Here is a 26,721-nt window from a genome sequence, read left to right as displayed (position 1 = left end):
GAACAGGGAGCTAAGGAAGTACTGCCTGTAACCCACCTCCTTTTGTAATTAGCAAAGCACCGAGCTGAAATAACCGCTCCCAGAGAGCAACGCTGATGGCATCAGGATCAGCCCCGGTGCAGGGGCTCCCAGCTGTGACACACACAGGCACACACCAGGCCCCAGCCCTGAGCTGCAGTTGGTGTGTGCAGAATGCCCAAAGACTTCAACACAGACAGACTTCATTATCAAACTTTAATTCATAAGACTAATTAATCTTACAGAATAAAACAATAGGATAACCAGTCAAGGTTACACTTAAAAAATCCAGCAGTGCAAATCTAAGACTAAATATGTCATCTCCCGCTCCCCAGAAATAGGCAATAGATTATTTAAAAATACCATTAAACATGGTACTTACATATTCCATTTAAAATAAATCTGCAGTGGACACAAACATCGAAGATCTTTTAGTTTCTAAAACAAGAATTGCTCAGAACATGGATAAGACATCGTGAACCTTCGTGAGTGCAGAGAGCAAATCCGTGGCTGAAGGCAACAGGGGGACGTGGCACAGAATGAAAACAGTTTGATTGGGAAATAAGGTTACAGAGGGAAAGAGAAAGCCAACAAGGGAAGGGAGGCCTGAAAGCAAACTTTGCTGCGTGGGGTTGGCACAGTGCTGGGTGGGAATGCTGTGCAGGAGGGGCATGGGCAGCCACAGAGCATGGACAGCGGGCACAGAGCACTGGGGCTGACATGGCACCGTGTGTGTGAGATGTGTGTGTGCCAGATGTGTGAACAGCTCGTCTGGGTCCTGGAACTCATCTCCCCTACTCTCTTCTACAATTTTAGTTACCTGTTTCTCATCAGACTCTGTCACTAACAGAAATTACTTATTTACTTTAAACTTGATATGAAAAATGTGTAAATAATGCAGCACTTTCATGCAGGATACATTCTGTCATCGGACCCAAAGCTTAAATGATATCTTTTAAAAACCCAGATGAAAAACGAATCCAGGAATCGTTCATGCTCAGGATGCAAAGTGGCTGCAGAAGGAATGCTGTGCTCTGAACAAGGAGAGGAAAGGTACCCTGGCAGCAGGCAGGGGATGTGGGAACAGCACTGGGGGAGGTGGAGCACCCCGAGTAGCAAACAGGGCTGCTGGAGGAGACAGGGCAGCAGTGGGGTGGAGATTGCAGCTGCCACTACGCATTTGTGTTCTGGTTGCTTCCATCACTGAGCAGTAAACCTGGTATTGTTTCCTAAGGAACCCCCAAAAACAGCTCGTGGGAAATGACACTTGTACACACAACAGGGAAACGATCTCCATAGAAAGGCATCAAACTGTTGTTTAAGTGAAGTAATTAAGCTTTTGCATAGGAATCACTGCAGCTATTACCAGAAATCTTATGGAAGAGTACACGCTGGATCTCAAAGCAACCTTCATCAGCCAACTGAAAGCACTGCTTACATCTTCACATCACAGCTGACACCGTGCCTCAGCAGGGACCAAAGCTGCCTCCTGCACAGCACTGCTCCGTGCCCACCAGCCCTGGGGAGCACCACAGCTCTCAGAGAAAACCCAGAGAAGCTTGGCACACAGCTCTGGTCACACGGGCTGCAGCACAGCAGGGCTAAACACACAGCATGCTCTCTTGGATGTTATTGATCAGTGACAGTAACCACCTCGGAGTAATGGGCGTGCAGCAGAAGATACAGAGCTCCACATCCTTCCAAAAGAGAGAGGATCTTAAAAGAAATGCTGCTAAATTCAGGAGGAACATTGGCTTCAAAGAGCTCCTGAGAAACCCGCTGTAACGACCCAACAAACACCAATTAAAGCATTTCCAGTAAGCATCACTTTCCTATATTTTAAATTAAATTTTACACATAGAATCAAAGAAATTCAAGTCTTCAAATCAAATTTAAATAGAAAAGAAGCACCTAAACAGGGCCACTTTTGATCACCTTTGTTTATAATTTTTTCTTCTTCATATCTAAAGCTGCTTTGTAACCCCCAACTTTCATACTCAGTTTGAGACAAGTTGCTGATCCCAGCACAGGGTGGGACAGGCTGGGAAGGTGCAGGGAAGACACACTGCTGCTCTTGGTGCCCTCTGGCCATGGCACTGGGCAGTGCCCACGGTGCCATGTGTACTCACCATGATCCTGCACCAAACCCAGACCCACAGCACCTGGGGAAGGAGCTGAGCCACAGACAAGTCCTCTTAGAGGCAAGACAGGGAAATAACAGGGGAGGAAATAGAGTGTGAATGGATGCAGAGAGCTCCAAGCAAGCCAGGCAGTGAGTGGAGACAGCCAGAATAAAAGAGACAGATGAGTGCAAAGGTGAACCCAGGGGACAGAAGACACCAGCATCATTAATTACCCTCATACACCAGCTCTAACAAATGATGGAGTGCTGCAGCACATACACCTTCCACCAGGGACTGAAAGTTAAAATTAAAGCTTTAACACCTGCACTGGCAATCAGAAAGTAAGAGTGACAGAAGAACTGCTACCTCCAACCCACTGCAAGAGCCCCCGCCTGCAGCCCCCAGGGCTCCTGCATTGCTGCAGCACCACAGGCAGAGACCTCACACTATGGGAGTAACCAGAACATCACTAGTTTCTACCTTGGATATGGAACACCTTTACAATTCGTACTGCATCAATGCTCTAACTGAAAGGACAAAACAAAAGCTGCTTACGTTGCTATCAAGAACCTACAGGTAAATAAGCACTCTTAACATATACCATGAAGTGAACACTTTCCCAAATCTCTCGGATAAAACAAAATACTTTGAGGAGTTTGCACCTGCTGAGTTTCAACTGGGCTATTTCAAGGCAAGTGAAAATGGATATGGAATATAGTCAGTTCAGCTGTTCCTAAAAGGATATTTCTAAGCAAGTTTCACAAAATGCTGAGCTATTTGGATTGAGGAACATTAAGCTTACAGGGTTAAAACAACCAAAACCAAACAGCGATCTGTTAGCTGCAGATTTAACACACAGCCAGACTGACTCAGTCTGACTGCACATACAATCCGGTAGGGGTGTGCACCTTGTCAGGACTGGAAGGTCCTTGCAGAAAACCTGAGATAAATGGCACGTTAATTGCTGAGATGACACCGAATACCACAAACCAATGGCACAGAACGGTATTTCAGACAGAACTGGATGCAAGAACTTACTGTAAGAACTTACTGTAAACTTGAGCCAAAGAAAAGCTGGAAGGTAACTGAAATTTCAGAAGGTCAGTTGCTGGACAGATACAGATCCCCCTGGTCTGGCAGGGTTCACTGAAGAAGATACCCATACACTTTCAGATTTGGATCACAAAAGGCTACTGCAGTTATTTACGATGCAAAATGGCATCAGAACTTCCCTCTCCCACCTCTGTCCTCCCCAACACACACAGGGGAAGGAAAGCCCATCCGGTTTGCCTCCTTTGCAAGACCTGCATTACTGCTTCACACACAGCAGCACGGTCACAGAGCCCGGAGCTTTCTGTAGGTTTGTTTTCCAGTCAGACAGGAAAGCATCGTCACAACAGCTGCAATGTGACCCAGGGCTGCAGTGTGCACAGAGCTCCAAAACGCAGCACTCCGGGCACAAGTGGAGCAGAGAGGGAAACAACGGTGGCACAAAGCAGGACAGTGAGCAGCACCGGGTCACAGTGCTTACAGAACATCCACAGAGGTGTTCCTCTGCTCCAAACGTGCCATGGAGTACCAACAAACAGCTTCCAGCACTGGGAGAGAGGGGGAAATTAAACAAAACAAAGAAAAGGGAGGGCATCTTTGGGTTTAACAAACAGATAAATGCAGAGTTTTGCCACCAAAGATTCAAACCCGAAAGAAAAGGGCCAGCAGAATATGGCTTGCTGAACATCCATTTTGCATACTGTTACACTGCTTCAAGTTTATTTCTAAAAATAAACTGGTTCTGAAATTCTCAGTCACAACCAAGTCACTAAATTAAGTCTAATGCTCGTAACTGAAAGATTATGAAAATAGTTGTTTTTGTTCAAACCATGTAAAAAAAGCCTCAGTAATACATTGTAATAGTTTCTTTTTAAAACTAAATTGGAAGATCAACTCTCAGCAGATTTAAGTGTATTACACACAATATTTTGTGAATTAGAATTTATTGATTTCCACTGCATTTTGCTTTAAATACGGTTGAAGCTGACTGCAGAAAAGGGATGGTGAAAATTTTAAGTTAAAAGTAAACTAATGGTGAAAGAACATCACCTCTGGCTTCCATCAATGCCTCTTTTATCATATTTTATTAATAAGTTCCAGGACTGTCACATCCAGGCATGCTGGAGGCCTCTCCCAGCAGTGTCCTTAGCTTTGTGTCATTTTCCTGTGCCAGAGGTGAGCGTGCTTTCAAAAATACTGCCATTTTCCCAGCACCGTGTCTTTGATTGCATCAACATATTGATTTGGTACCCAATAGACCCAGTAGTAAGACGCTTCTGTTGGGCCCAGCTGAAATGCCTGCAAAGTCAAGAACAACAACATTTACAAACGGGAAACAGAACAGCTGATAGCAGACAGAGAGGACGCACGTTTATCCTCTGCACAATCACACAAGCCTGCTACACCAGGGCCTCCTCCAAACACCTCTGTGCACTACATGCATTTCATACGAAATTAAAGGAAGCAGCCCTCTGTGAAGCAGCTGCAAAGTGGGCAGCGATGAGCTCTTTCCTTTTAAGAGACTCTCGCTGCAGCAAAATCTCTCAGCCAGTTTCAAGGCCGTGAGGAATTTACTCTGGAAGACAGAACGTACTGTGTGACCCAAGGATAAGTCTGTACAGCAACTACTGGAATGCAGAATGCGCAGAGCTAGGAAGCTGAGCAGGAACTAATTAGGCAGTGATCATGTTTTAATTGGTGAAGTCTCACAGATTAAAATAGATTTAGATAATGTCCTGTTCTCTAGTTCTGTCAGCAGGTAGAGGAGAGGACGAGCACCATAGCATGCCGATAACCTCCACCCTTGCCTCAGAATCATTATTGTATCATATCCAGAAGAGGACTTTTCTTTTATCAGTAATCAAAAACCAAATATTTGAGCAAAGACTCGACCAGCTCCCTCCTGCAGACGGTACCCCTAAAAACGGGCACAGACTCATATGAGCAACTTACTTCAGTGTTAGAGGTTACTTATTGTGCTCCATAAAGCAAAACCTCAAAATAAACCAGAGATTAAAAGAAACAGACAAAAAAAGTCCAGCATAATCAGCACTGCTCTCCTCTTAACTGTGTTACTTTCCTGTACCCAATAGCAGTTTTTCAGACAATCCCACGGGGAAAAATATTACAGAATCAAATCACTTTTCACTTTTAAATGTCCAGCAAGGCCTGTTTATACAAACAGAATACAGTAGAAAGCAGAAATTAAACTAGATAAAGAAAAGTCTCTCTAATATTAAGAAATCCTGAGTTAAGCTATTACAGCAGTAAAAAAAAAACATCAAAAAAAAGTGCTGTCAAAAGAGAGAGGATACTGATTTGCACTGACACTTGTGAAACCAGCCCAGATTTCCACAGAGTAGCAGACACTCAGTGTGCCAGCCCAAATATTTACATTGTGTTAGCAGACAATGTTGACATTTTGACATTCCACAACACACCAAGCTGGTACTGCTTTCAGTTTCAGCGCTGCTCTATTCTGATAGCTTTACTTCTGCATATTCTGTAACTGGAATGATATTATTGGAGTGGAGATGTTACTTACCATCATGTGATAATCCTCATGTCCTTCAATAGGTTCACTCACCACATTTTTAATGGACGCCATGGGTAACTTTTCTGTTCTCTCTACATTAAAATTGATCAAAGCATTATCTCTGATGTATGAGGAAGCAGAATGTCATGCTAACTTCAAACACCACCTCCATTACTTCCAAAAACTCCACTCTTACCAGCACAGCGCTCACAGTCAGAGCCAGGCCAGGGGAGAGCGTTCAGGACTGACTATCAAGGATTATACAGAACTACAAGGCTGAAGACAGCTGAGCAAAGTGAGCTTTCTTCATCCTGAGAAAATGCTCCATGGTTGCTTTATGAGCACAGGCAAAGAAACATTTATGGGTAAACAGGGAAAGAAACAGCGAGAAGATGGCTACAATTCTTGCAGCCTGATGCCACCAACAAGCACAAAGAACATCACTAGTGGCAGATTTCTCTCTTATGTCCCCACTCCTTTCTGAGGACTTAACCCCAAGGAAATAAACATCGTGATGTAAAGACAAAAGAATCAGTTTCAGTTTTCCAGGACTGACAAATGAAAAAACCACGTTAACAGCCAGTTGTGTTCATCCTAGCCCTGCTGCATGGTATGTGCCACACATTTCTCACAGCAGGAAGGAATTCTTCCCCTAACAACAGCCAGCAATTACAGCCAGTCCCTGAAGGAAGTAAGCTGCTGCTAATTTCGGGAAGTAGGGAAACAGGTTATATTAAAGACAGTCAATTACGTGAAGAATCAAGTTTCAAAGCTTAAGAAGCAGTAATCTAGAGCACTTCAGAAATACTGAACTTGAAACTGATGTACAAGGTAAGGGAAGAGTATTGATTACCTACACATTAACCACGCATTTTGAATACATTATCAATGACAAAAAACACTCAGCTGCCTGACCTATAGAAGGGAAGATACATAATTACTTGGCCTAAGAGATGCTACTCCAATGGGTAGCCATAGAGTTTTTAAAGACAGAAAGTTTTCACAATCATGTTTGTTGTAGGTAGGAGAGGAGATTTCTGCTTACTTTGGAAATAATGTAGCAGCTTAATGTGCTATCCAAAGCTGATACTACATCCAATTAGGTTTCTTTACTGGCACAGTAAGCAAGCCCTCCTATTCATTACAATTACTGTCCCATCCCGGTCAAACTAAAAGTGCACAGCTTCCTTTGGAGGCAGGGGATTCTCTGAGATACTCGCAGTGCTGCATGCTATCACCACAGCACTTTCAGCTCCTCCTGGCACCACTCGAGACAGTAAACTGATTCCTCTGCACAGCAACACACGCTGTAGTTCCTGCAGTTGCACATCACTGAAACAAGACACCCCCCTAATTTTGTTGGAAGGACAGATAACGACAAATATGCCAACACTCCTACTCTTATTCCCAGTTCTATGAATCTGCAGAGTCTCAGCCAAATCATCGGGCCTCTATGAGATGCTGGCATTGAACCAATGTTTATGCAGTGCTTTTGAGATACATGAGAAATGCCAAATATTGTAATTCACGTTTGGATCTACAAGGAGCAGACTGGAACACGCACCTACTGGCACCACTAAGCTCAAGTTTTTCAAGAACAGAAATAACACATCAGCTAATGTCCAACAATCTGAGAGAATGGCATTTGAGAAACAGCAGCAGAGTTTAGTTTTGAAGGAACGAGACAATATTATCTCTTAAACACAACGCAGTCACGCCACAAGATATTTCTCATTCCCACAGTTTTCTTATACTCCAATTACCAATTAACCACCTCAGAGTTTTAGCATTTCTCACCTTTTGTACCAATCCATAGCTGGTCTTGCTCGAGCTTAAAGGTCAATCTTACTTTCCCCCCTGATTTGTTGTACATGCCAGATAATGGCACAGCTGGTAGGTGCTCCTACAACAAAGGTAACGTGGTAAGTCACAGGGAAAGAGGAACAGGAAAAGCTGCATCTTCTTACTTTCTGAAGCATAAGAACGATCCAATTTAGCAGTTTTGTTCCCAAACAGAAAGGAAAGCTAAAACCAGCACAGTTGGTCTCAAACCAACTCTGACTGTGACAATGCCCCAGGTGCCCACTCACCTACCTGAACACCTTTAATGGAAGGCATCACATCGTCAGGTTTTCCTTTATCCAATACTTTTCTGTGTTGCTACAATGTAAAAACAGAAATGAGAATTTACAGAAACACAACAGAGTTTCTCAATTTACTTCCAACACACCCTGAATCCAACAGATCCCAATAGCACTAGGAGACAGTTAAAGACTATCCATAGTCATTTATCACGCAGGAAACAGTTAATTTTCAAAGTTAACCGAGCACTCCCTATAATAGCCTGAATAAATTACAGAGATGAATAAAATCCCAATATAATGCATATAAGGGTATGCATCCTTTGCAGGATGCACAAATACATAAATATATACACATAAAAAGAATACAAGTTTCACTTTGAAAAGTACATGCTGAGTCACATGGTTGGCACTGGGCAAGACAGTTTTTAACAGTCAGGGGTTATATTCAGTGAATGGCAGAAAGTCCTCTAGATCTGACAGTGCAGCATACCGCAACACAGCACCAAACAGGAAGATTAGAGCAGTAGTAACCAAGAAAACCATGCTCAGAGCTCATAAGTTGCTGAGTACCTTTAAGCAATGATGGAACTTACAGTGAACGTGAACTATGATAAATTATAGAAAAACAAAAGCACGTCTCATAAAGGTTGCAGATCAATGGTGTACATTTTAAGTCTTTAATCTAGTTCATCTGAGGGAGGTCGCTGACACCGTGAGCTGAAAATCCTCCTCCAGCCCACAGCACTGCAGTGCAGCCACAGAACGGTACTACAGGAGGGAGTCCCAGGTGTGAGGGGGATGCTCAGCAGCCAAGCTGCCTTCAGCACGGAGGGAACTGCCCCCACACCCACTTTAAAGACACTTTTTAGAAATCCAGTTGTTTTACACCAACAAAAACTAGTTAGCTGTGAGATATAATTAACATTGGCTTTGCTTATGCTAACACGAAACGCTTCCACTGCTTACAGCCCCGGGGGGACCACACAGCCCTGCCAGGCCTCCCCACAACCAGGGGGCACACAGCACGGCACAAGCAGCACACGGTCCCACCCACCCCATCCCCAAAGGCTTCCTGGACCCCGGCACCTTCTGCCTGCAGAGCGGCTCCTTCTTGCTCTCCTCCACCTTCCCCTCTTGCTGCGCCGCATCCTTGGGCGTGTTGACAGCCAGCACGTCGTTGATGGTGGAGCCCACCACCATGATCTTGGCACCGTTGGTGACTTTGATCTCTCGCAGCGTTTTCTCCTCGGGCAGCAGCCCCTTGAACATCACCTTCTGCATGGCGGGCGGCAGGCCTGAGGGGAACGAGGACGGGTCAGGGGGCGGCGGCCGGGACGGGGCCTGGGGGCCGCCCCACGCACCTGTCAGCGAGTGGATCTTCTGCTTCAGGTCGGCGCCCGTGCTGTCCAGGCGGAACTTCACGTCGTACTTGTTCTTGTTCCAGATCACCCGCAGCTCCACCAGCTCCTGCCCGCTCTCCGTGTCGCTGCCGTTGCTGACGGCGCCAGCCGGCCCGGCCCGGCACCCCTCGCCCCGCGGCGAGCCGCCCTCCCCGCCGCAGCCCGGCGCCTCGGCCTCCATGCCCGGCTCCGCGGCACCTGCGGGGAGCGGAGGGGAAGAGCCCGGCCCCGCGGAGCCGCCCGGCTCCGACCCTCGGCGTTCCGCCTACCGCGGCCGGCCCCGCCCCGCGCCGAGCCGGCCCCGCCCCGCCGGCCCCGGCCCCGAGTCGTCCCGGGCCGCTCACTCCTACCTTCGGCGGCGGCGGATGAGACAGCGGCCATGATGATTGTGTACAATCTGCCGCGGGGGGCGCCGGGAAACGCCGCCGCTGCGCGCTGGGCCGCGCCGGCCCCCGTAGCGCCGGCCCCCGTAGCCCCGCCCACTGTCCCGCCCACTGTCCCGCCCGCCAGTCGCCGCTCTGCCCTCGGCCCCGCCCGCCAATCGGATCTCCTCCTTCAATCTCTCCCCCGGGTAGCGTTCTCCCGGCTTTAAGGGCACCGCCCCCGGACGACAAACTCCGCCCCCCGGCGCCGGCGGGCGCGGGGATTGGCTGAGCGCGGGGATTGGCTGAGCGCGGCGATTGGCTGAGCGCGGCGATTGGCTGAGCGCGGCGGGCGGAAACGGCGCGGCGGCATGGCGCGGGTGCTTAGGGACGTGTGCGGTGTGGCTGTGTCGGGGCCGCGGGTGCGCTTTGGGCCTAGTCCTACAGGTAATGGTCTTGTCAGCCTGAGGGCGGCTCTGGCCCAGCGGCGGGAGCGCTGCTGAGCTGGGGTCGGGGCTGCGGGAGATGCCCCGTTCGCTTTCTCTCCGGTCACTGCGCTCTTCCGTGCCTTGCACACGGTTACAGGTTTCCTGCACCTAGGCGGCCTCCGCACCGCGCTGTACAATTACATCTTTGCCAAACAGCAGCGGGGGACCTTCGTACTGAGAGTGGAGGACACCGACCAAGGCCGGGTGGTGCCCGGGGCTGCCGAGAGCATAGAGGACATGTTGCACTGGGCAGGTAAACCCCCATGCAGCGAGTCCAGTGCCGGAGCCACTAGGGCCTTTGCCTGGGGATGGGCAGTGAGAGAACGAGGGTATTTTGCAGGGTAGCAAAGCACGTGGTGTTTCAAACGTGATGAATTTGTTAAAATGTAATGACACAGCTATTGTTTTGGCACCAGGAAGGCTTTGTGTTTGGTTTCAAACAAGAAGGGAGGAGGTTTAGATTGGTTATAAGGGAAATGTTGCTTAAAGTAAGGGCAGTGAGGAATGGTACAGGGTGCCCAGAGAAGTGGCGGTGCCCCATCCCTGCACACAGCCGCAGTCAGGCTGGATGGGGCTCTGAGCACTGATGGAGCTGAGGGTGTCCCTGCTTAGTGCAGGGAGTGGGACCAGATGGCCTTTAGAAGTCCCTTCTAACTCAAATTATTCAATGGTTCTGTGATAGAGTAGTGCTGAGCTGTGTAGCATCTGGTAGACCTGTGAGCATCAGGTCTGCACTGTCTGACACACAGATTCCCACCTGCAGTAGTGGCACAACACAGCTGTAACAGGGCTTGTGTGTGGGAAACCTTACAGAAAGACCAGAGGCCCTCAGACCTCACTGTACGTTGGTACATTCTTTGCATGTGGGTGCTTGCCAGAAGGGATCTGGAGGTGTTTGATTCCATGCTGCTTTTTTTTTTTTTTTTTTTTTTTTGCATTCCACAACTGAAAGAGGGGACTTTTGGAACCTTTTTTGGGCCTGTATGGCTCTTCCAGGCATTCCCCCTGATGAGAGCCCTCGGCGTGGTGGTCCCTTTGGCCCCTACCAGCAGTCCCTCAGGCTCGACCTCTACAAGGCCGCCAGTGAAGTGCTGCTGGACCGTGGTGCTGCATACCGCTGCTTCTGCACCCCACAGCGCCTGGAGCTGCTCAGGAAGGAGGCCCTGCGTAACCAGCAGACCCCGCGGTAGGAGGCTGTCCCCTCTGTGCCCCTTGCTCCCAAATGTAGGGCTAAGTATGTGGCAGTGGGACTGTCTTCACAACCTTAGAGGTTTAAGGGAGTGATGCATGAGGATGGAGGGGCTGTGTAGATACGCAGTGGGCAGATCACAGCTAAAAGTCATGAATCCATGTTCTGGGAATGTGAAATGTGTTGCTGGGTTTGGCCTATATTGACCTGACTCCTCCATTCTCCTCTCTCAAAGGTATGACAACCGGTGCCGGCACCTGACACCTAAGGAGGTGGCTGAGAAGCTGGCACAGGGCCTGGACTGGGTCGTGCGCTTCCGACTGGAGCGGGGTGTGGAGCCCTTCCAGGACCTGGTCTATGGCTGGAACAAGCACGAGGTGGCAGAGGTGGAGGGAGACCCAGTGATCCTTAAGGGAGATGGCTTCCCCACGTACCACCTGGCCAACGTGGTGGATGACCACCACATGGGTATCAGCCACGTCCTGCGTGGGACTGAGTGGCTTACTTCAACATCCAAGCACCTCCTCCTCTACAGAGCTTTTGGCTGGGACCCCCCGCAGTTCGGGCACCTTCCACTGCTTCTGAACAAGGATGGCAGTAAGCTGTCCAAGAGGCAGGGGGACATCTTCCTGGAGCGCTTTGCCCAGGAGGGCTACCTGCCTGAGGCTCTGCTGGACATGATAACCAACTGCGGCTCTGGGTTTGCAGGTAATGAGAGCAGGCTTGGTGCTTGCTAGAAACCCCTTGGGGTTGACTTCAGGGGGGAAGGATGGATTTATTTTAGTATTATGGAAGATTGACAGTGTTTGAAAGGAAGTAGCTGTCAGGCAAGCGGTCTGAGTGGACTTCTGTCACTGAAATGCCACCACAGCTTCTGCAGAGTTTCTGTGCAGGGCAGGGTGGTGGGGATCTTTCTGTCTCTTTGTGCTCATTTAAACTGAGTGGTGCTTAATGTGTTCTTACCTGGGACAACCTTCATCTCAGAGGGATTAAACTGTCTGCGAAGTCCTGGCAAAACTTGTGTTCTCTGGTTAATAATTGCAGTGTCATGTATTACATCTTTCACATTTCCTGTTTGACCTGAAAGACCATGTGTAGTTGAGTCTACTATTCCTTTTGTTGTTTTGTCTGTGTGAGTATCATATTAATTTATGTTTCAGGATCTCTGCTTGGGAGTGACTCCTTCACTGGGCAGGGAAGCCTCCTGGCCAAGTACTATTTCTGTTAGCTGAGTGATGCAAGGGGTGAAATAGAGCAAAGCTGAGTGTCCCGGCTTTAGTTCCTTGTTATCAGTCTGTTTTACAGAAGGGGCAGCTTCCTTGCATGCCTGCCAGAAGTTACCTCTTGTTTGCCACCGTATGTCTCTGCTCCTCCTAACACTGAAACAACCCTTCTTTCTCGCTGTTCCCTCAGCTGTGCTGCTATACCAGCACTGGTCTTGCCTTTACTGGTGAAAAGCAGCGACTTCATCTTTCTGTTGGAGAGTGAATGTATGTCATAACCTTGCTGAATTATTTTGCAGGGAAACAGATGGGGAGGACTTTGGAGGAGCTGATCTCGCAGTTTGAAATAGGCAGAATTACAACCCATTCTGCATTACTGGATCTTGAGAAACTCCCAGAATTCAACAGGTAGAAATATCAGTGGTAGATCTAACATTTAATACTTTGTTGGGATGTCTGTCCAAGGTCTGATGTTGCCTTTCCAACTGTTCTAGTTTTAACTGGCAAATATGAGATGGAGATGATTAGAGTGAACAAAACCCAGAGCATTTTCTCTTTGTCCAGGATGCACCTCACTCGCCATATTGAGAATGAAGGGTTACGACACAAACTAATTCAAGAGCTGCAGTTGCTGGTGGAGCACACCTATGGGGATCAACAAGTGGATAAAGAGGTTCTGGAAAAGGAGTATGTGGAGCAAGTCCTTCTGCTGAGAAAAGTATGAGAAGTGATAAAATGATATTACTGTTTTGTGGAGAGCTGGAGCATGGGCATGCATGGTTTTGTGGGTAAAGACTCAGCTGAGTTTGGGGCACTGCTTTGACCTGAGCTCTGCTGACTGCCAACAGCAAGTGGCTGTAACTGCCAGTTTGGGTGTGCACATTACTGCCAAAATATAATGGTGTGGTTGGCTGGCCTGTAGGAATGAGCTTGCTGAATATCTTGGCAATCTTTGCAGGTTTGTAGCCTCATTGGCTCTTTGTTTAGCTGGCAGAGAGCTCCTTTGGTTGAGGGAGGATGTGTCCCAACCATGGAAATACTATTAGTATTGCAGGATCAGGTCAGCTGTGGCTTTGTTTAGATGAGAGTTGAAGGCTTCCATGCTATGCTTTGCTTCATGGTCCAGCATGGAACGTGCCCGTGGTGCAAAGATCTGTACTGAGCAGGCTCCTCATACTACCAGGCAGTTCACCCATGCTTTTTGCTGATTGGGCAATGTAAAGATGCTTGTGTTGCTACAGCTCCATGCTTTGGAAGCAAAGTCAAAGCAACTGCTTAGCAGAGATGGATGAAGCTCTTGATGGTTAAACTAATGGCACCTGGGTGTGCAGAGCCCTGGTCTCAGCTCAGTGGCAGAGTGCAGGCTGTAAAGGGGATAGGAGATACTTTGGCTTTTTCCAGTGCTAGGAAAGAGGATGAACCCAGCAGTTTCCCAGTCTGCCCCTTGGATACTGCTGTAGGATCAGGGGAATTCCTTGAGGGTAGTAAAGTGCCTCTGTACGGGCAGGCAGAGACCCTGTCTGTCAGCAGAGGTTTCACTGTGGGCTGCCCATGTGACTCCCTGTGTGTCTCATGAGAGGCAGCAACTGAGTGTGGCGAGCCACTTCCAGGGACAGAGTGAGTCAGCTGCATGTGCAGGACTGGTACCAAACCCTTGAGGCTGCTTTTGTATCTCCGTGTGCACCAGGAGGTTATGGGTGTGAAAAAACAGCAACTAAAATGTCAGCAGTTCACGTTTTCTCTAAGCAGGCACAAAGCACAAGGCAGCAGTGTGCTGAGACCCTCTTCAGCTGTTTGTGAAGCACAGAAGGAAGTCTTCCCTCCCCAGACTGTCACTGTCACCCCAGGCTTGCCAGCTTTGCCTTTTTTCCCCAGGGCCACGTAAGCCATCTGAAGGACCTGGTGTCGGGCAACTATTCCTACTTGTGGGTTAGGCCCTTGGTGTCCCGAGAGCATCTACAGACTATTTCTGCAGAAGTAGATGAAATAGGAAAACTAGTCCTAGGGTAAGTGTCACCTTGCAGCTCTGTACACATTCACCTGATGTCCCATGGCATTGCTGCTTGGCTGCTGTATTCATCTTGGACGTGCTCATGGTTTTTATGTATTTTGCTTCACTTCAGAATGTGCTGCAGTTAATAACTGCTAAGAGGTTTTGTATGTACTTAATTGAAAGACTGTTTACCAGCAGGAAATCTCACGTTAAGGCTCTTAAGCAATAATTGTCATGTCTGTGCTTTGTGAAGCACTGGGCACAATACATTTATGTGCCAACATAGTGCTGATGAAGAAAACCAAGAGCTTTTCTGTGCCGCCTGATCTCCTGTATCTTTGTCCGTTGCAGCATCTGACAGAAGGACAAGGTGGTTTGGTCAGCATGTGTGTAGACCTATCACAAGTCTGCTGGGTCTCTGGAATGAATACAGTCTATGCCCAGCAGAATTAACTGCCTCCAAAGCACTCACCCCTGGGGCAATCCTCTGCTTTTCATTTCTTAGCCCCTAGCTAGCAGTCTGCATTTCTCTCCAGTCCGAAGCATCACTGGGATGGCAGACTGTCTGTCCAACCTTTGCTAGGTCCTTTCTTCTGTACCAAGGAATTCTGTGGAGCTTTGCCAGCATGTTTCACTGCTGCTTTGTGTGTTCCTCTGCTGCTGCATGCCTTGCAGCTGGGAGGGATGCCATGTCAATCTCTTTTTCTGTTCAGATTCTGTGTATATCAGGTCAAAGCTTTTGATGAAAATGAGCCCTGAACACCTCAGAGAGAAGTTGAGGTGGCAGTAGCTGCAAAATTGACTATTATTTTCAGCTGTCTGCAAAGCTGATTGCCCCCAGTCACTTGTCACAGCTGAGTGGTAACTGAATACAGGTGATGGCAATTTAAATGTCAGAATCCTGCCTGTCCTGTGGAGATAATAGTACTGCTGTCTACATCTGATGCTGCCAGCATTGGCTTCTGCATCTCTAAAAACTGTATTTATTCAGAAGTCTGAATTACTCATTTCCTAAAGGCTTATGACAAAGCCAGCAGCTGTTTGGACCATTGAGGAGTTGAACAAAGACCTCAGAAACCTCCAGAAGCAGACCAGAGAGACCAAGTACAGCAGCATGATGAAGCTCCTCCGCCTGGCTCTCAGTGGGCAGCAGGTAAAAAAACAATTCTGGTGCTGGGGCCTTCTGGTTCTGTGTATGGTTTTTAAGTAGCTATCTTCCTGCACTATCAAGATACCAGTATTTGGGCTGGACTTATTAGAAGAATTTATGTCAGTTGCTGTTAGGAGTGAAAGTACTGACACAAAACAGGTCTGGAAGAAAGGGCTGTTATGACAATTCCAGAAAGGCCTTTTTAAGGCATGGATATGCTGCTTGCAAACATGAAGTTAGCAAAACTTCTAGACCAGCTGTAGAGGGCGTTTGCAGCCTTGTGAGTTTAATGCTAATGAGGATCTTGAGTGCAGTGCTCTGCATTCATCTGCTGTACAAAGTTCAAACCCAAGTTTTACAGGAGGCGTTCTTCACAGCCTGCTTCTGGCTTAAGCTCTGGGGTTGTTGTTTGGTTCAGCTTGACTGTTTTACTTCAGGAAGAAAGATATAAGTCTTGCTTTGAGATTGCTTTAAAAAAAAAAAAAAAAAAAAAACCCTGCCCTTGGTCTAACAGCAATCTGATAGCTTGTCACTTCATCACTTCCTGCCTGGTGGTACGGACTTTTGTTCTGGAAAGTGTAAGTTTCCATTCGTACAAAGATTTCTTCTGTGCTTTCAGCATGGACCGAGCGTTGCTGAGATGATGGTGACGTTGGGCCCCAGAGAAGTGTGTGGAAGGATACGCAAAGTGCTGTCCAGCTAGTGTGAGACCCACGGCACGGGCAGCCAGCGCTGGGTCCAGGAGGTGTGGGTACCACCTGTCATCTTCCAAAGCTGGACTTCTTGGTGACAGCATGATTGTCTCTGATCAGATGTGCTGGGCTTTGGGCCATGCGGGTGTCTGTGTGTCTGTACACTCAGCATGAGGCAGTCTGTATGGGAGAGGAGCTGCATACAGAGAGGTCTGTCCTTGTACTGTCACCCTGTGGAAATAGCCACGTGTTCCGGCTGGAATCCAGTGACTTCTATCAGCAGTTCAGTGCCTACAGATGGAAGGCAGTGCTGAGCCAGCTGCCCACCTTGCTCTGGGCACTCCCCTGCAGCTGGAGGAGCCCGGCCAGCACCAGAGCAGTGTTGGAGGGGTGTGGGGGGGTGAGCAGCTGCTACCTGCTGCTGTGGATAAAGGACTTTAAACTCATCGTGCTGTGTGCGTGGTTCAGCTGAAATGTGGAACTCCCTATTGGAGTGCTGACCTTTAAGTGTTAAATCGCTCTGGTGACAGCCGTCACCAAAACCACCTTTCTGCGTGCTGTCTGTGCGGGGTGCGGGGCGCGGCCAGCGCTGCGAGGAGCGCTTCCTGGGCGGCCCCGGGAGCGGGCGGGGCGGCGGAGCGGGACGCAACGGGAGCCCATGGCCGGCGCGGAGCGGCTGCAGCGGTGGCTGAGTGAGTGCGGTGGGGAGGGGGCGCGGGCAGCGCTGCGGCCGCCGTGTGCCCGAAGGCGGGCGGGGAGCTGCTGGAGCGGCGGGGCGGGGGCTGCGGGCGCGGCGGGCCGGGCTGGGAGCGTGCCGCGGCTCCGCGCTGCAGGGGCTGAGCGCTCCGCTCCCACCTTGGGCTCTTCGAGAAGGGGCTCGGCGCTGCGTTTTTACGCAGATGTCGGTGATGATCGCTTCCTGCCCGTCGCTCGCCTTCCATTTCTGCCTTTCACGAAAAGGCCCCGAGCGGAGCGGCCGGTGCTGAGCCCCTCCCCGTCTGTGCCTCGCGATCTCACGCAGAAACCTTTTCTTTCTTCCCCCGCGTAAGACGAAGCCACCGACCCGGGTGTCCCCGAGGAGAATTGGGAATGCATCCAGCAGTTCTGCGCGCAGCTGAACGCGGACGCGGAGGGGTAAGGAGAGCGGTGGCCCTGCTCAGCCCGCAGCCCTGCCCGCAGCGAAGCGCTCGGGTCGGCCGATCGCTCTTCCCCGCAGGGGCACCGTTAGCAGCGCTGAGTTCTCTGGGGGTCTCGAGCGCTGACTGACCTGCTTCTGTTGCTCCCCAGCCCACCGCTGGCAGCGCGGCTGCTGGCGCACAAGATACAGTCGCCCCAGGAGGTGGAAGCTCTCCATGCGCTGACAGTAAGTGCTCTCGACCACGTGCGAGGAGAGGCAGCGATGATCGCAATCTGCGGGGTTGGGGCAGTGCGGCTGCCGCTTCTTTTGCCTCCTGATGTGCCCCCGTTTCTTTTTTCCGTGGATGTATACCCCGCTTTTGGTTACACAATGAATGGAGAAACCGGGGAATCGCAGAGGGAGTGAATTCTTTGGCTCCTTTCTGTGGCATTCTGCTGTGGATCCCGGTTCCAGCTGTCACGCCTGTGCTATTGCCTCTGAGTCAGCAGCTCCAGAAGTTGTTAATAAAGGGGAGGACAGCACAGTGATCTTCAGCACCTTTCTTGAGAGGGTTGAAGAAAAGACACTTTTGCTGTGCAACCTCTGTAGCGTCTTTGCATCTGTGTGCACACTGTGCTAGAAAGGCCTTAAATGTAACATCGTAGTAACAAAGTCTTCATGAATTCCCTAAGCTGTGTGGCTCTGTTTTCTGACTGGCTCCTTTTCTGCAGGTGCTGGAGACATGTGTGAATAACTGCGGTGAGAAATTTCACAATGAAATAGCAAAGTTCCGGTTTCTGAATGAGCTGATTAAAGTGCTGTCCCCAAAGGTGGGTGGCTGTGGCTGCCCAGCACATGGTGAAGGGGTGTGCTGTGTGTTTCAGCCCGGTTGGAAAAGCTTAGAATGAATGTCATGTAGGAGTAGAGCAGAATTTCTGTTCTGCGCCTCTGAGCATAAGGAGTGGATGTGAATTTCCCTGTAAAGAAAGTAATGATTGTAACTCCTGTCCTCACTGCTTCCTTACATGGAAGGTAGCCAAGTTTGGGCCCTGCTCATGGGGCAGGGTCAACCTGAATAAAGCACAGGGCTGTTTTCATTAAAAGAGCTACAGAGCAGCTTTTGGTTTCAGATGTAGATCAGGGAGCCTTTGAAATGGTTTCATGTTGATTGTCAAATAATATTAATGACATTGGCACACATGCAATAGCATTGCTTTTATTTACAGCCAGTGCTATGCATGCTGTTTCATGTATTGCAAGAAACACAGCTGACAGCACTGTGTGCGTTGGGAATATGTTTACTGTTTGAGCTCTGCACGCAAGCAACTTGGGGCCAGACCTGTATGCAGTACATGGTGCAAACTCTTCAGTTTTGATCTATTTTTCTTTTTTTGTTGTTCTTCCTCAGTACTATGGAACGTGGTCTTCAGAAAAAGTCAAGTCCAGAGTGACAGAAATAATATTCAGTTGGACAGTTTGGTTTCCTCAGGAAGTTAAAATCCGGGATGCTTATCAGATGTTGAAGAAACAAGGTTCAGTTCTGTTATTTCAGTTTCCTTTTTAACTTTGAGGTCACATGGCTTCAGCCCACACTTCTCAGTCCTCTTTGCTTTTGTGACTCAGCTGTTTCTGTAAGGCATTCTGTGTGAGGGAGAAAGGACAAAGGCTGCTTCCAAAGGCTGCTGGGCTGCTCAGGGATGCCCGTAACTGTGTAAAGAGATTTAACCAACCATGGTTGTATTGAGCCATTCCAGCCTTGTGGCCACTGTTCTCACAGTGCTCACCTCTGGGCGTGTGGTGAAAAGGTACAGAGCATGTTCAGGGGCTCTTTGCCCTGGGATGCTGTTCTGTGCAATGCTGGGCACAGGTGCGCAGCTGGGTGCAGGACCAGCATGCTGTTGAGCATTGTGTTGTGGCAGCTCAGGCACTGCTGAACCAATGCTGTTTATCGTTCCAGGGATTGTAAAAGAAGACCCCAAATTGCCAGAAGACAAAATTTTACCTCCCCCTTCTCCAAGACCTCAGAACTCCATCTTTGACACCGACGAAGAGAAATCCAAGGTAAACCCCAGGGCTTTCCTCCCTGCTCCCCCTATGATTTTTACTGCTGAGAGCACATGCAGATGTATGCTGTGCTGCTTCAGAACAATGCTGATGCTTCTGCTGAACAGCAAGTGAAGAATTCTGTGATATTTCATCAGAAAGCATTGCTTGGTCAAAAGTGAAACACTTTTACAGAAATAGTCAGTTTCTCTTTGCATTTCAGTGGGAAGGCCCCTCTGGCCCTGCAGCAGTTCTGCTGCCCCATGCTGTGTTGCTGCACTGCTCTGTGCTGTCCTGGGCTTGGCCATCTTCCCCCCTTTTTCTCATGCTCCTGGTGCCAGAAAGTCATTGTTCTCAACTGTCTGCACTGAGCTGCTGACAGTGGGTACTGCTCTGTTGGGGGGTGTACCTGTGGGGCATGCTCAACACGGTGGCTGGAGAATGCTGCTGACTGCTGCCCAATGGTTTCCCTTCACAGCTCCTAGCAAGACTGTTGAAGAGCAGCCATGCTGAGGACCTGCAGGCTGCCAACCGGTTGATCAAGAGCATGATCAAGGAGGTGGGTGTCTGTGAGAGCCATAGCCCCTCTGGACAGAAGGAGGGATGATAGGGGACCTGGCAGTTCTGTCTGTGACTGTGGGTTCTATATATGACATCCAGAATGTCTGCCATCATCCTGGCATTAAAGGGAGCACTGGGGTGGTAATGGGAACCGTATTCTAACATCAGACTCAGATGAACTACTCGGGTTCCTAGGTGGGAAAGGGCTACGCTTGTAGGGAACTGCCTTTCTCCTGTAGGCACTGTGTCTGTCTGGTTCTCATTTCCCATCTGAAAGGTCAGCCTGCCTCTGTTTTTAAAAACAAAACAAAAAAACCTCACTGCAGTAATTGAGTGCCCTTCTGTGTGACAGAAGCCATCAATTCCCAGCTCTAATTTTGAAGGCTTCTTTATGCCTGTGGTGTAACGCATCCCTGTACACCAGCACAGGCTGCCCAGTGCCATGAGAAGGACAGGAGGTGTACTGCCTCCTTTCTCAATACCTATGGATGGCACAGCACTGATACTGGAGCTTCTCTATGGATTTTGTGCCATACTTTGTACCCAGTAACATTTATAGGAAGCTGCCCTGCACCAAGAGGGATCCAGAGTGACCAAAACAAGCACGTTCTCTGGCTGTGTTAGCCAAGTCATCTACTTTTATTTCATTTTTCAAAGGAACAGGAAAAGTCAGCTAAAGTGTCCAGAAGAGTGAATACGATCAGTGAAGTTTCTGAAAATGTTAAACGAATGGATGAATTGCTGGAAGGTTATAAGAGACAGGAATTACCCAAATCTGACCATGAAACGCTCCAGGTAGGTGTTCCTTTCTTTTGGCTGTGGCTGGGAGGGCCTGGGACAACAGGTTTCAATTGGCAGCAAGCTGCTCTCCATTTCTGCAAGGGAAGAACATTACCACAGCAGGAATAACTTCCACTGTGGTGAATGACAGTCCCTCTCATCCAAGTAACAAAGTTGAAATGGATGTTGCTGTGCCAGTTCTAATTTCTCTTCAGATCAGCTGCTCTTCTTGTGATATCTTATGGGGAAGTGATTCTTCCTCCAGCAGTAGAGTAACGCATGGGAATTCCCTTAGCCCAGTCGTGGTTAGGTGGGCATGAGGAGGTGTGATCAGGGAAGCTCAAAACTATTGGATCAAAACTATTGGACCTGTATTCTGGTTGCTGTGGTTCCCTTTTTCCAGATCGGAGTTCATTCGTCTGCTTCAAAACTACTGACCACTGAATTTTTCTAATTTTTGTAGGGAAGTACTTGTGTGTGACTGAGAGTTTGGAGTTAGCTTCATTTGGGAGGGCTGTGGCTGTAGGAGGTGATAAAGACTGGACTTTCAGATGAAAGAAAAAAATGGCTTCCGCTGTGCCTACTCACTTCCAAAATACTGAGAAGAGAGCCATGATGGGCTTTGTCTTTTCTGGTGGTATTAGAAACTGATGGTCACTTTTCTGACTACTGTGATTTATCCATTCACTTCTGGATAGCTTTTAATTGGAAAATTTTACATTGACTTATCTTACACCTGTATGCATTGAGGAGATGTGATTGCTGAACAGGTACCAGCAACAGCACTTTGCTCAGTGTCTGTGCTTACAGGTCACTGTGTTGTAAGAGTGCAGGAGCATGCAGCACTGATACCCTGGACCAAAGCAGAACGTGCAGCTGCTTGTTCCAGAGGTAGCATCACTTACAGGTGGTCACAGGAACATACAGAAGTGTGAGAGTGTTGAGGATCTTCTGAGCAATGACATGAAATGGTTCTTTCCCCAGAGCCTATTCCAGCGCTGTGAGAAGCTCAGACCGCTGCTGTTCCGCCTGGCCAGTGAGACAGTTGATGATGATGAGGCTTTAGGTAAGAGCTGATGCTGTCCTTGGAACCCTTTGCATTTATGTTATCATTTAAGTTCATTTCCGAAGTGAAGTACTCCTTTCCTTGAAGGAATGCTTACACATGTGCTACCCAAGATTTCTGCTTGGAATGATAAACTGTGCTTGGGAAGTGGCACAAAATTACTCCTCCCTAGAGGAGCTATTAATTTTCACTTGGAGCCCACAGTTAAATAACAAATCCAGTTTCTTCCATCAAAGGTGGTCTCTCCTTTTCCAGCTGAGCTGCTGCAGGCCAACGACAAGCTCACGCAGGTGCTGGGACGGTACAGGCAGACTGTAGGCAGTCATGAGGACAGTGGGGGAGGCTGTTCAGCCAGCAGCTCCTCTGATGCACCAGGTAAAGAACTCCACAGCACTCCATGACAGCTCTGCCTCCTGCATTTAATGGGTGAGGGAATCTGGAAGGGAACTGCTTCTCAGAGGACAGATGTGGGCAAAACCCTTAAGCACATGAAAACTTTTACATAGCTATTTTCTTTTACGTGTGGTTGAATGAAAATGTTCCTGGAGCTCTTCACCTGAGCCCTTTAGCATGTGCCTGTAGTTCCATGTGCCCTGCTGCTTTCAGATCTCTCTTTAACTCTTCCTGCTCTTTCCAAAGCATGTCGGACGCCCCCGAGGCGCGTGAAGAGCTATACACTGATTGACTTCTCTGAGCTGGAGGCCATGGCCCAGGCTCCTGCAGACCAGTTTTCAGACATCACCTCTGCCTCGCGACACAGCAGCACCACCTCTGCTTGTCTCCTGGAGGAGGAGCTGAAGTCATTAGGTTTGTACGTACAATTCAGTACAGCGTTAGCCTTGTTACTAGGGTTTGTGGTACTTCATAAATACAGAATTTTGACTTCAGTGCTCATCTTAAAAGAAAGCAGGCCCTTTAGCTAGGGGAGGTTTTTAGGACTATAGTTGCTTTAATGGTGTTAAAGGCAAACTGCTGTTAGACAATGAGGGAAGAATCTGTGGGGAAAACAGCTGTTTTCTGTAATTGATCTGTGCCTTTGGGTATCTTTCTTAGATCTCAGTGACTCTCTGGTTTTACAGAAACCGCCGCCTGACCTTGGCTTATCAGAGGTGAGTGATCCTCAGCTACGAAGTCCATAAGACACAAAGGGCAAACATCAGATAGGATTCTTGATCTCCCATCTTTCTCCCGCAGCCTATTTGATCTTTTTTTTACACCCCTCTATTATGAAGGGAAACCTCATGCAGTGCAATGAATATACGGGTTACAGTTTGCAACCAGATTACTCAAATTTATTTCTACTTTAATTAACCTTATGTTAATTAAAAAAAAAATATATATATATATATATATATTTTTTTTTAGTGGAAGAGATTTTATTTATTTATTTTCCTGGTGATCTTCAGTGTGAACCAGAAGTGCCTCTTTTCCAGGCTGCTGTGCACAATGGATGTAGTAAAAATGTAAGTGCTTTTGAACCACTGGAATTGGAGGAAAGCTGGGGAGGCAGCTGCTCAGAGAAGAATGAATTTTGGAGCCTCGATCAGCTCTCTCCACCTCCCAGGACCAAGATGTTATCCCCGTAAGCGAGCTCTACACAGTACAGTCTGACTTTGGAGAGGAGAAATACTGTTTTTACAGCAGTGAGGTTTGGAAAAACCTTTTAGCTACAACTGGGTAATGATGGCAAGCTGTCCATCCGTGCACTGGCTCTTAAAGCAGCAGCTGTGCACCTATTAATTCTAACTCTGAACAATTGTACACCTGGGCCTTCACAGGGTCAGAAAGCTGGTGGAACAAATCCAATGGCTTAGCAACAAGGTGTTCTTGAGCTAAAGGAACAAAAACATCCAAGTCAGATCTCTTTTCTTCAGCTTTTTTTCAGGCTTTGACAAGATAGTTTCCTGGCATTCATTAGAAGCCTAACAGATTTATCATCTACAGGTCTTCAGAGCAGGTGACCATTATCATAAGCTTATCCAATCTGCCAGAACGTAGGCCAAGAAGTGTTTCTGGAGATTCCTAGCCTTTTGCATTAACTCTGAAGTAGAACTTTAATCTCACTGACAGAGCTCCAGAGAGCCTGCATAACAGTTTCATGACAGTAACAGAAACAAGACTCTGCCTCAGTGAATGCTGAAACAGCAGTGTCTTCCATACAAAGTAGAGACTGTTTTCAAACTTCCTAGGAAATCAGAGTAAGCTTGTACTTTGTACCTAAAAGGGATGAGGGATTGGGAACACAAACGCAGACTCAGCAGAGGATGGTATATACCATGTACTCTCCCCAGTTAATATAAGCTCTCTACATGCTTTTCTTTCCAGGGATTTATCACCAATGAAATTGCCCTTTCCAGATCTTCCAAATAGCTCAATGGCAGATCCTTCATTCTCCAGCCTAGGCTACGAGCTGAAGCCTGCTGCCTCTTTGCATCCAGCTTCCAATGATGCTTCTCTAGCAAACCTTTTTGTCCCTTTAATTTCAATTACACTGAGTAAGTGCAATGATTTCTGTGCCCCAGCTCTGCTTAATAGAGCTCTTCTGTGATTTTTGCAGGGGAGCAAGCAAGCCAAAATAGCTTCATGCTGTGAGGGTCAGCTGGAGAAAACTGGCTGTTCTATGAAGGATTTAATGTATCTGAGAATTTGAGCAAGAGCTGGGAATGATACCATGGAAATGTCCTATTCAGTAGTCAGAAGTTTCATGCCCTGGCTAATCTTTTTAGTGTGCTCCTAAACTCTTTGACTCTGGCATCTTCTGTGAAACTTCAAGCAGTGCTTCTCCAGAGGCTTAAGAGATACTTACAGGTCCTAAGGCAGAACTGTCTTCTGACTTCAGTCTCTGAAGTTAAGGACTTAGCAGATTCTGGAAAGGCTGAATGGTGATGGCCAGCTGTGGATTTATCCCTGGTAATAAGAGGCTAAGTCCTGTAAGTTGCTGAAGTGTTACATTTTTGCTTTTCCCACTGTTTTGGATTTGTAGCTCATCTCTTTAACTGACAGTTAAAATCTCAGTGGCTAGTCACCTCATATCTCATGACATGTAGATTCCTCTCTGTACTTTGGAGGTGAAATGTAAATCACAGGCCAGCATTGTCCATTGCTTGGCCTACGAGTTTGCTAGAGCAAGTAAAAGTTTGTATGAATTTTTCCTTTTTTCTGTTCTTAGCCTACCTTCACTGTTCTGCACTCAGAAAAGCGGGGAAATCCATGCTCTGTTTCTTATTTTCCTTTTGTTTCTGGCAGGTAGTATCTGTCCACTTACAGTGTATGACAGAGATGGCTTCAAAGCTATGCTCCACTTCTCCAGAGACCCAGCTCCTGGCCGACCAGATGTGCTGGTGATGGTTCTCTCCATGCTGAGCACCTCAGCTCAGCCAATTAAGGACATTGTGTTTCAGGCTGCAGTCCCAAAGGTAAGAAGCCTATGATGAATAAAATGGAGTGAGGCTGCTCAGAAATGGAGGTTTGCCTTTTCATCCTTAGAATTTTTCTTTGTATATTAAAAATTGCATGGCTCATTTTCCCAAACTGCACAGGTAGTACCTGTGGCTCAGGTGCCTGTTTCACAGAGTAGATCCCTGGCCTTGTGAGAAAGAAGCAAAGCTCCAGACACACTGCTTTAACCTCCTAATAAGGTACTCATTGTACCTGTGTACATGCAGCATAGAGTTGCCTATTTAGGAATGTCCTTCTTCAGGTGGGGGTTGACTTGTCTACCAAACTGTGGAGCTGCTTAGTACTCCTTAGTACTTTTCACTGTGGACCAAAAGATTTCCTTTTGCTTTCTCTTTCAGACCATGAAAATAAAGTTGCAACCAGCATCCGGTTCTGAGCTCCCAGCCTTCAGCCCGCTGCTTCCCCCAGCAGTGGTGTCTCAGGTCCTGCTGCTTGCCAATCCACACAAAGTATGTGGCAGTGGTTCTGCGGTGGGTCACTGAATGTAGCCGTAATGTATTTGTGTGAAGGGCACGGGTAGTGTTGTCTGCAAGGAGATGTGTGGGAGGGATGCACGGAGTTGTGATGGAGGACATTTTTTCCTCTGCAACAGCTTTTCAGGATTGAATGTGCTATGACTGCAGTGGGCTGCACAGTTGTGCTTGTCTGCCTGCTGGGATGGCAGCTGGGAGACCCTGCAGCTATCAGCAACTAATGGCACGACCATGTGTGTCACCTTTGTTGTACTCATAAATATTTATGGGCCACAAGAAGAATGTTGGGATTCTTCCCATCACTGAGGGGGGGTGTATAGGCCTGGATTTCCAAGCGTGTGGGGGCTGGGCAGAGACATGCACGGCTCTTACATTACTATCTTGGCCCTGCAGAGGCCTTCCAGAGGGTGATTCAGTGCAGCAGGGCTGTGAGGGATGGGATGGAAGGAGGCCCACGAGGCTGCAGCTGTGACACGCGCCTCTCTGCTTTCTTCTCTCCCAGGATCCCGTCCGTTTAAAGTACAAGCTGGCGTTCAGGCACGGCGAGCAGCCCGTCAGCGAAGTGGGAGAGGTGACCGGCTTCCCGTGAGCGGAGCTGTGGGGCGGCTGAACGCCCGGACGTCGCGGTTCGCCTCGGGGGAGGCGGGGCGCTCAGCACCGTGCCGCTGTCCGCACGCCGGCCCTGCCGTTGCGGATCCCGCGCCGCGCAGCCTTGCCTCTGCTTCCGCACCGACGTTCCCTCCCGTGGTCGGGGCCGATTTTCCTTCTTTCCATGCGCGCTGGAGGATCGGGCCTGGCTTTAAGGCCGAGCGCGCTGCGTGGCTGCATAAAAACAAGCTGTTGGCGGACCCGGCATGGCCTCGTGTTTATTTATCGGCGCTCCAGAGGCGGAGCGAGCGGACGGCGCCGTGCTG

The 26,721-nt window shown here is 48.5% G+C and overlaps 3 protein-coding genes across 3 annotated transcripts; 2 read left to right on the top strand and 1 right to left on the bottom strand.

The window, feature by feature from the left end:
• Positions 1-220: 220 nt before the first annotated feature.
• On the bottom strand, positions 221-9,653 carry UBFD1 (ubiquitin family domain containing 1). Its single transcript, XM_048961242.1, has 7 exons — positions 9,562-9,653; positions 9,173-9,409; positions 8,898-9,106; positions 7,822-7,887; positions 7,525-7,630; positions 5,737-5,819; positions 221-4,490 (listed from the first exon to the last, which is right to left on the bottom strand). The coding sequence occupies exons 1-7, from the start codon at positions 9,590-9,592 to the stop codon at positions 4,380-4,382; spliced, it is 843 nt and encodes a 280-aa protein (XP_048817199.1). The 5' UTR covers positions 9,593-9,653; the 3' UTR covers positions 221-4,379.
• Positions 9,654-9,917: 264 nt separating this feature from the next.
• On the top strand, positions 9,918-16,754 carry EARS2 (glutamyl-tRNA synthetase 2, mitochondrial). The gene is made up of 9 exons (XM_048961241.1): positions 9,918-10,020; positions 10,159-10,314; positions 11,058-11,247; positions 11,486-11,958; positions 12,773-12,881; positions 13,038-13,191; positions 14,349-14,479; positions 15,484-15,619; positions 16,236-16,754. Exons 1-9 carry the CDS (start codon positions 9,945-9,947, stop codon positions 16,317-16,319), a joined length of 1,509 nt encoding a protein of 502 aa, XP_048817198.1. The 5' UTR covers positions 9,918-9,944; the 3' UTR covers positions 16,320-16,754.
• Positions 16,755-16,845: 91 nt separating this feature from the next.
• Positions 16,846-26,674, top strand: GGA2 (golgi associated, gamma adaptin ear containing, ARF binding protein 2). Its single transcript, XM_048961239.1, has 17 exons — positions 16,846-17,000; positions 17,358-17,442; positions 17,596-17,671; positions 18,157-18,255; positions 18,834-18,957; positions 19,383-19,486; positions 19,947-20,027; positions 20,687-20,824; positions 21,794-21,875; positions 22,131-22,250; positions 22,515-22,682; positions 22,929-22,984; positions 23,309-23,457; positions 24,201-24,370; positions 25,122-25,291; positions 25,673-25,783; positions 26,310-26,674. The coding sequence occupies exons 1-17, from the start codon at positions 16,967-16,969 to the stop codon at positions 26,394-26,396; spliced, it is 1,854 nt and encodes a 617-aa protein (XP_048817196.1). The 5' UTR covers positions 16,846-16,966; the 3' UTR covers positions 26,397-26,674.
• The last annotated feature ends 47 nt before the right edge of the window (positions 26,675-26,721 follow it).

Source organism: Lagopus muta, chromosome 15 (assembly GCF_023343835.1).
Source record: "Lagopus muta isolate bLagMut1 chromosome 15, bLagMut1 primary, whole genome shotgun sequence".
Classification (NCBI taxonomy): Eukaryota; Metazoa; Chordata; class Aves; order Galliformes; family Phasianidae; genus Lagopus; species Lagopus muta.
Note: the sequence above shows the minus strand (reverse complement) of the source record. Positions and strands in the feature narration are given on the sequence as shown.

Bases quoted from the DNA above. Each gene is read 5' to 3' on its own strand.
- UBFD1 (XM_048961242.1), bottom strand. From the start codon at position 9,592: ATGGCCGCTGTCTCATCCGCCGCCGCCGAAG. The intron at 9,410-9,561 runs GTAGGAGTGAGC...CGCTCCCCGCAG, and splicing joins CTCATCCGCCGCCGCCGAAG to GTGCCGCGGAGCCGGGCATG. The intron at 5,820-7,524 runs GTGAGAAATGCT...ATTTTAATGTAG, and splicing joins GCTATGGATTGGTACAAAAG to AGAGAACAGAAAAGTTACCC.
- EARS2 (XM_048961241.1), top strand. From the start codon at position 9,945: ATGGCGCGGGTGCTTAGGGACGTGTGCGGTGTGGCTGTGTCGGGGCCG. The intron at 12,882-13,037 runs GTAGAAATATCA...CTCTTTGTCCAG, and splicing joins AAACTCCCAGAATTCAACAG to GATGCACCTCACTCGCCATA. The intron at 14,480-15,483 runs GTAAGTGTCACC...CATTTCCTAAAG, and splicing joins ATAGGAAAACTAGTCCTAGG to GCTTATGACAAAGCCAGCAG.
- GGA2 (XM_048961239.1), top strand. From the start codon at position 16,967: ATGGCCGGCGCGGAGCGGCTGCAGCGGTGGCTGA. The intron at 17,672-18,156 runs GTAAGTGCTCTC...CCTTTTCTGCAG, and splicing joins AAGCTCTCCATGCGCTGACA to GTGCTGGAGACATGTGTGAA. The intron at 18,958-19,382 runs GTTCAGTTCTGT...TTATCGTTCCAG, and splicing joins TCAGATGTTGAAGAAACAAG to GGATTGTAAAAGAAGACCCC.